At 34.0% G+C, this 9,212-nt stretch overlaps 1 protein-coding gene across 2 annotated transcripts in view; it reads left to right on the top strand.

Moving 5' to 3' along the window:
• Positions 1 to 9,212, top strand: part of Ecpas (Ecm29 proteasome adaptor and scaffold) — a 113,716-nt gene that overhangs the window by 35,616 nt on the left and 68,888 nt on the right. For both annotated transcript variants that reach the window (XM_005362228.2, XM_013351850.2), the window contains 3 exons: positions 408 to 576; positions 3,389 to 3,528; positions 7,686 to 7,767. In XM_005362228.2, the coding sequence (XP_005362285.1) occupies positions 408 to 576; positions 3,389 to 3,528; positions 7,686 to 7,767 (391 nt within the window). The remainder of the gene's footprint in view (positions 1 to 407; positions 577 to 3,388; positions 3,529 to 7,685; positions 7,768 to 9,212) is intronic.

The following is a 9,212-nucleotide window of genomic DNA, read 5'->3' as shown; positions in this document are numbered from 1 at the left end:
AAAACCACAGAGAAACCCTGTCTCGAAAACCAAAAAAAAAAAAAAAGATTCTTTACGTTTAAGTTTTTGTTTTAGTTGTTCTAGCCTCGTGCTTCTCAACCTTCCTAATACTGTGACCCTTTTGTATAGTTCTTCATATTGTGGTTACCCCAAGCATTAACTTATTTTACTTCATTTCTGTAATTTTGCTATTATCAATTGTAATGTAAATATCTGTGTTTCCTGATGGTCTTAGGCAGCCCCTGTGAAAGGGTCATCTGACCCCCAACGAGGTCGTGACCCATAGTTTAAGAATCCTGTTCTGTCATACTGCTGTACATGGACAGCATGCTATTGACTCTTATGTATATATTTCTATATACAAAAATTCACATGTTTTTATAGATAAAGTTTTATTTCCTTTCCAGATATGTGTTAAATGAATCCCAGAGTCGCCAAAATTCATCTTCATCACAGGGTTCTTCTTCAAACAGTGGGGGAGGTTCTGGAATCCCACAACCTCCCCCAGGAATGAGCTTTTATGCAGCTAAACGAGTTATTGGTGATAACCCATGGACGCCAGAACAGTTGGAACAGGTATCACAGAGTTTGCTCATCATGAGAGTTGTTCTTGAACACTTGCCCCTATGAAGCATGTGCAGTGTATTTCTTGTATGTTCAGGTTCTCTAAAAAATATGATTGAAAGGAGCAAATGATACAAAATGTTCTTTTCCTCTACCAGTTTTTGTTAAAGTCCTAGGGAAAGGGAGGAGTGGGAAATGATTTTAATGTCTTTCAAACATTGCTCACGTCTTTCAAGTATTTTGTACAACCCATTTTTATATTGAGCAGATTTAGTTTTCTATCATTTCAATTCATAATTATAGGTCTTAATAATTACTTAGCTCCTTTGATGCAATTATAATTTATCTTTCATTATTCAGTTTTTAGGGCTGTCCATTTTGTGTTAAGTGAGGAACCTCTGTACTTCACAAGTGACAATGTGGGGAAAAGCATGACTCCCTTTTATATTTCTTCTTGGGCTTTTAAAAATTGGCATTAAGAATTTTATTCTGGATTTAAACAGGACACAGATGTTCTCTGAGCAGCTTTTAAAAATGACTGGTGCTCTACAGAGAAGGTGCCTCCCTGTGTCTGTCATCAGGCACCTCAGGGAAGAACAGAAATCAGTATGTAATTATTTTGGAATTCAAGCAACATGGGTTAGTCTTCCAATCCTTCCTTTATTTCTCCATAGCAGTCTCAATGATTTGATCCTTTTCTTTTTGGGATTGTAAGTGACCATTGATCAAAAGTGTTCCCAGGAGAGGGAAAAAGAAGCAAGTGGGGCATTCTTGCCACTCAAAAATTTAAGAGTATTATGTTCAATGAGGGTTATAATTGATTAGATTTACTTCATGCTTGTACATCTTCTATTTTCCCTCCTTAAACCATAGGGTGAGGAAGGTAAATAGAATAGAAACCACTCTACTGAGTGTGACCTGTGGCAGGCTCTGTACTGGGTACTTTGAGTACCTTATCTCATTTAATCCTCACAGCAACTAATGAGGTAGCGAAATTGAGCTCCTTTTCAAAAAGACACTGAGGTTTTGGGGTTCACCAGGGTCTCACTTCTATTACTAGACTGTTTACCTAGTCTTCTCTGAGGCTTATAGTTGTATATATATATTGGAGAGTAGTAGTTACTGTTCACTTAGAGTCTTAAGTTGGTCATTGCAAATTTAAAGGTCTTTGAATGAGTTTTGTCTATTTCATAACCTGGTGCTAAAATGGTTTAGCTTTAAAAATGAAAACTTCTTATTTTTGAATACCTTTTCTTCCAAATTAGTCAACTTTTATTTTTTCTAATTATAAAGGGAAAGGTTTAAGTAGTCAGAAATAGAATTGAGTGGTGCTGGGTATATAGCTTAGTTGATAAGAGTGCTTACCCAGCATGCATGAAATTGCAGTTGAATCCTGGCACTTCATAACCAAGATGTTACGGCAAGGAGGTTCAAGGTGTTCAGAGTCATCCTTGGTTACATAGTTCATTTGAGACTTGGTCTCAAAAATAAAACAAAACCATAAATAAGAACAACAACACAAAAAGCCAAACATAAACCCCACAGTGCTGCTCAGTGATAGAGTGCCTAGCAGGCAGGCTTAGAGCCCTAAGTTTAATTCACATCATCTCAAGGAAACTGTAACAAAAAAGTTCAAAACTACCTTAGTTCTACCTCCCTAGTTAGCTGTGTCTTGCTCTCTTCCCCCTCACCAGTCCCCGTGTTTGTATGTGTATATGAACAGCTTTTACGTAATACATTTTTATGTGTCACAATAGTTTTGTCTTTTTACTAAATTGTCTTTGGGGATTTAAAACAATCTGTTCATTTGATGTTTGTGTAAAATTTAATCATGTAATATTTTTGTCTTTTTATTGATGAGAATCTGTCATTTTCAGTTTTTTATACATTTTTGTCATGTATTGTGCATTTGACTTCTATAACCATCCCTTTGCAATCTATAGTAATGATTTCTTCTCTTTTCAAACTGTATAAGAAAGTTAGGTTGAGCAGGGAGGAGAGGTAGGCCTCTGGTCATTTGCACTTTTTTATTGGCATTCTTTCTCATTCCATTTTTAAAAATTTCTTTCTCATTTAATAGTATATTTTATCATTCCTAATTTATATATCTGAGAACTATCGTGTAACTGGTTTTTAAATTGAAGATGTAGTTTTGCTTTTCAGGTATATTTGTCCAGGAATGATTTGTAGTGAAACGCACAGCTCTTTACATTTCAGAAAGTTCTTAGACTCCCCATGGCATTTCATTGAGCTTGCTGGATTAAACACTCCTGTTGGAGCAGAGCTGCACTCGGGTTGACTAGAGTGGGTTGGAAGGCATAGTCTCTGAGGACAGTAATATATATCTTAGCAATAGAGGAAAGCTCTGGGATGTGAGATGTTCACATGTTTTTTCTCACAAACATCTATAGAGCACGTTGTTCTTAATGCAGCAACCCTTTTTACCTGGAAGCTGCAGATGGAGACTTAAGTCTTCATCAGTCTAGGAAGGTTGTGTAACCTCAGTAGGGAGACTTTTATAATTGTTTTGTCTAGTCTCTGAAGCCTGACGTCATCACTTCCTGTGTATTTTAATGTCTTAAGCCTTGCCTCAGTTTCTTCACCTAAAATGTCTATAATAATATCTACCTCATAGATTGTGAGGGTTAAATGAAATTATGAATAGTTATGATTTAGTACACTTGTCTAGTACATAAACCTAAGTAGGCACTCCTGCTGTTACATTGATCCATGGTTTATGACCATGTTGCTATGTTAAACGATACGTTTAGTGTGTGCTCTGTTTTCCTGACCACTCTTTCTCCTTCCCTTCACTTACCTACAGTGCAAATTGGGCATAGTGAAATTTATAGAAGCTGAACAGGTGCCTGAACTGGAAGCTGTTCTCCACCTGGTGATTGCTTCTAGTGATACACGCCATAGTGTGGCCACAGCAGCAGACCTGGAATTGAAAAGCAAACAGAGGTAATTGCTTCCTTGTTAAAGCTTTCATAATGGAAAGGTCAGAGTTCTTAAAGCTTTGCAGGGTTTTATGCAATGAGGTATTTGGCTTAGGAAACTGTGACACATACGTAGTTTGTAAGTAAAGTTTACCAAAGAGCAAAATTTTGTGTGAGAGAAAAAAAGCTATTTGAAAATGCATTTCAAAGCTGAAGTAGGTTAGGAATGCCATCATGAAAAATGAAACTTTTGGCTAGGCACATAAACTAAAAGTTAATGTTAAAAATATTTACTGTGAGAATTCCTTCAGCCAATAGCCTACTTGGGCGTGGTCTCTTGTACTATAAATATAGACGTAAAACTTGTATGGCCTCTCTTGGATCACAGATCACCGTTCTCTAAGTCTACCTTAAAATACAGAACCCTTTATTATACTCCATTTTGAGCTAGTGTGGAACTACTTTATAGCATCCATCTACAAATATTAGACCAAAAAAGTAATTAGTTTTTAATTCTTTTTCTATCTCAAACCAGTTAAGTTTACTTTTAATAATGAATGTGTATGTATTGTGGTTACTATAATAGAAACCAGGTTTCTGGAAAGGTTTGCTGAGTAAAACTTAAGTTTACATTGAAAAGAGATACAGATAGCAAATAGACTTAGAGAAATACCCTGTATGAAATAAAAATCAATGGAAAATGAACAGTGAGCTACCAGTTTATACCTAGGGTTAAATACAGGCATTTAGCTGTTGGTAAATTTATTTAAATTTCTTTAGTAGTGCTGTGTATTATGTCCTGTTTTGAGCAGTGAGTCATGAAAAGAAATTATACACAGTAAATTTGGGAATTTATTTTCTAATTCATTCTAAAGAAGAAAAGTATTTTTAGACATGGTATAAGTTTAGTCATATCATAGCCTATAGTTACTGAAAAATAAAAACAAATTGAATTTTACACAATGGGGATAAATAACTCTATAGACTATTGTTTCTTTCAAAAATGTAAAGATTATATAGCAGCATATAAAGTGCTCCTCAAGTAGTAATAAAGTAGAATGCAAAATGATAAAATATTCTATTTATAAAATTTAAAATGATAAGTACAGAGACTGAAGAATAGCTTAAAAACAATCTATTTGGTTAAAAAATAAAATGAAGCTTAAACACTAGTGACTCATAATCTCAGCCTTGGGGACAGGAACAAGAGAATAATAAGTTCAAAGTTAGCCTTTGGTACATAGTGAGCTCCTGTATGTATATTTAAAATTCATATCATGAGGTTTTAGTAATTGATTTATAAATTTTGAGATGGTCTTGTTATGTAGCTTAGGCTGTCTTTAGACTCCTGTCCCATACCTCTGCCTACTGAGGACTACAGTAGGTTGATGAATACATTCAGTTTTGCTAAAGTAACATGTTACATGAGAGAGGAATATGAAAAATGTCATAAAAACTTTTATAAATATTGTATAATTTTACTTTGCTCCCTCCAAGAAGACCAGTGCAAGGAGGTATAGTAAAATAAGGAAATGAACTTGATTGGCCTTAGTTTGTTCTCCTGTTAATATGTTTGATTGGATAATGGTGGTGGCTGTGAGTAGCTAGCTTACAGCTAAAGCATATAAGGTGGGATATAGCAGGGCTTCTTTAACTTTTTTTGTGATCCTTTTTCTTTGAGATTTTTCTTATGTGACTCTGGATATGTAGTGTATGAATAGATTTGAAAATCAGACATTTGATGGTAATAAATCACAAACTTATTTTAAAATAATTTTTGCTGTACATATAATTTTTCCATTTATTTATGATGAAAGCATTTTTCCTATTAATAAAATGGATGTGCTTGTTCATTTTTACACAAAGAATTAAATCTTGGCTGAATATTTGATACTTAAGGCAGATCATCTTTAACTTGCTTTAGGGTCTATTGCTTTTTTTTGATTTTACAATGGTTACTGCTAGGAACACTGCTTTTCCTAAATATTTAGTACAAAGTGGCAGAAGTTAAAGGCATTTAGAAATTACTGTACATTCTGTCCTAATCCTAAGCCAAAACCCATGCGATGATTTTTTATTAAAAGTTTAATTCAAGTTGCAACTTAGCAAGTTCTAATCAGATATTCTAACATGATAAAATTCAAAGATAGACTCATTTGATTTTGCATGCTGAGGGATGATGGTAGGAAAATAATAGAAGTTTTCTGTATTCCAGCCACTTTCTATAAGAGATGGAATATATAGTAAGAACAGGGAAATTTATAACATGCTGGTCTTTGATAGGAGGCAAGGAGTTTCAGTCAATGTTTGCTTGTGTTGTTTGATTGACACCATATGGGCGCAGTGCAAAACCTGCAAATTGAGTAGTCAGAGCAAAGGCTGCAGGGAAACTGCATGATGCAGCATGGCTTTGTCACATTTGATTTTGAATGAATTTTTGGTTGTTCCTATTTAGAAACTTTACTGCTCAAAATTTGTTATGAACCATATTCAGTAATATGATTCCATGTGGAAGTCTTGACCCAGAGTTTAAGGAGAGGGACATAGAGGAGGTGATAGTCATGATCTTATTTTTGCTCATGTCTTTTATTGATTGAATTTGAGAGCCAAGCTTAACCTTGCCACACTAGAATGAGAAAATTGGACTACATTTTTTCTAACCTTTCAAGTCTCAAGGTTTTTTTTATTGCTTATAACTTAGAATATTTCTGATATTCATTCAAGGGATTTAGTTTTGAAGTGTAGAAAACGTCTTCCTTCTCAGTAATTTATTAAGTTGGAACTGGCCCCTTTGGTAATCATATTGTAGATTCATTGTTGGCAGTACAAATGTAATTCCTAGATATATTAATTTTTGTTTTTTTGGATAAAAATGTTTATACTATGAAATGATATCAAGAGATCAAAATCCTGTTGGGAAAACACATAGGTAATTCCCATTTTGGAAAGAAAAATCTCAAAAGTATATCTTCAAGTATTATTTCGGACAGCTGTACTGTCAGCCAGTTAGAGTCTGGAAAAAGATACAACAAAGTCAGTGGTTGTCATATTGAAAAAAAAATAACATGGTTCATGGAAGAAAATTTGTTTTTTATATTTTCTGAACATTTTACAATGACTACATGAAAAAGTAAACCTTAAAAAAGACGAGTACAGCAAAATAAAGGAACAGTGAAAAATTTCCTCTCTGGTCAAGCACAACTAGGCATTCAGTTTGCTTTTCTAAACCATTTCTTTGTTTTGTTGAAATTTTCAAAACCTGAAGTTTCATAAAAGGGAAATAGTGGTAGAAGTTGATTAATTAGCATCAAGTAGTTGAGAAGAGATGTAGGTGAATAGAACTAACATTCAAATATAGAGTGCCTTTGAGAACGGTGGAATTGTGGATAGACAGTCAAAGAGGCCGATTGATAAGGTATAATGGAATAATTGGATGAAAACCACAGTTGAGCAGCATAACAAATTGTTTTTACAGAAATACTGCATAAATTGAAAGAACTGTGTTCAAAGTTAGAGATAGCATGGGAGAACTTCAGCCGTCCAATTCAAGATTTTATTATTATTAGGTTTATAAAGTGAGCGATTGAGTCCAGCTGTGGTGGTAGTGGTGGGACAGATACTGTTTATCCAGTCACTGTATCCCAACTCAGCTTTTTTTCTATAGCCCAGCTAGGAATGAGTCTGTGACAAATGGCATTGTGACTTCTCGTTTTAGATATTAAAGCTATTAAAGTAGATAAGGACTTACATAATGTCAGGAATCAAATAACAGTATTGGAGAAAGACAATATGTTACAAGTTTCCAAGGGTGTGATTATTTGAAGCATAAAACTATTTTTGTTGTTTAACATTTTTAAGTTAAACAGAAGTATCAACTCCTGGCCCAGAGCTTTTAGTATAAGTATGGTCTATGTCTGCTCTGCTGAGCTGCTCCATAGTGCTGGCCCTGACCCAGTAGTTGGGCCATTGGCTCTGGTAATCTGATGAATCAAAGTGGAAGAACTGGAATGAGTGATTTGTAGTCTTTCAAGCTAACTTCCTTTTTACTTTCTACAGACCAGTTGTCCTTTCTATCTGTGTATTTCTGACATCTTTCTCAGATGACAAATATTAGAGTTATTTTTTTTAATCATTGAAATGGGGACAAAAATAATTTTAACTCTTTATTGAAACCTCCCATAGTTTAATTGACTGGAATAACCCGTCCATCATTAATAAGATGTACAAGGTATACCTTGGGGACATACCACTGAAGACAAAAGAGGTAAGTTGCTTTGGTTTAGTCTCACATCAGCGTAACAAACATTGTGCTGACATCAACTGTTATATTTCCCTACTTAGTTTGTAAGCTAAAGTCATGTTTTATAAAATACTAGTTTTAAGTCATGTTTGTGTATGTGAATTAAACTCCCGAGAGGTGAGTTTAATAGTTCTGTTGTTTTCCACGTCGATATATAGATAAAAATAATACATTATGTAGATGAGGGATTCACAAACTTTTTTTTGCAGTTATTTTGGGCTCTGTAGACATTATAGCATCTGAGGCTGTAACTACTCAAATTCTGAAACATGAAAAGAAGCAAGAGGTAGTAGATAACTGAATAGACATGGTTGTGTTTCAATAAAATTAGGAATTTCGATACTTTCATATCATGTAATTTTCATGTATTACAAAATGTTATTCCTTTTCTCCATTTAAAGGTATAAAAGCAATTTTTAAAACTCACAATTCATGTTGAAATAAATGGTGGGCCATATGTGGTCTACAGGCTGTAGTTAGCTAGTTCCTGATTATAATCTAGAACAAAAGGTGGTTTCTGCAGTCTCAAAGTAACATCATTGCTTAATAAGTTCTTCACTGTGTCAAAGTATTCCAAATCCCAGTCCAAACACAGTGTGATTTGTGTGTTTGCTTGCTTTCTTTTAAGGTCATAAATATTAATTAGTAGTTCTAGTTACATTAAATTGAGTGGTATAGCAGAAAGAACAGCGAGATTCCTGGATTGTAGTTCCTAATGTCTGCACGAAAAATCAATGTGTTAAGAGAGATTTGGCTAATCACTCAACTCTCTGCTTCATGTTCTTCGTGTAAAAATGAAAGAATTAGATTATTGGTTTTCATATTATAGTCTATTGACCTCTTTGGAATAACAAATAACTTTTCAGGGAATCTGTAAAGGTATGAAATTATTTGCCATTTTTTAAAAGTTGATATTTGCATTGATGGCATGAGAATAATAGTGGATATATATTGTGTGAGATCATACAACATATTAAGGTAAAGCTATGTCACATACTTATGGAAGGAGAGGGGAAGTTGAGGAAACAAAGGGAGAAGGAGGGAGAGTGAGAATGAGAAAGAAGAGAGAGAAGGCAGAATGATTATGTTTTATCTTAATATCCTGATGAAACATTAGAAATTATTTTACTTGAAGAATAGGTAAATAAGCTGTGGTTATTGTGATTGGTATTTTGGCAGACCTTTTCTCTCAAAAGAAAGAAAAAGATAACATACATCAAAAATAATTGATTTTTTTTCTTTTGGAATAACAAAAGTTAAACTTTCAAGGAAAAACTAAAATTGTGGGAAATTTGAATATTGACCCAGTAACTTAGCAATACATTTCCTGAAGAGTTAATGTTCAAAGGAATACTTTAAAAAAAATATGTGTTGGGGCTGTTTTATATTGAAATATTTGCTTAATGCAG

Source organism: Microtus ochrogaster, linkage group LG5 (genome assembly GCF_000317375.1).
Source record: "Microtus ochrogaster isolate Prairie Vole_2 linkage group LG5, MicOch1.0, whole genome shotgun sequence".
Lineage (NCBI taxonomy): Eukaryota > Metazoa > Chordata > Mammalia > Rodentia > Cricetidae > Microtus > Microtus ochrogaster.
This window is presented reverse-complemented; position numbering and strand designations above follow the sequence as displayed.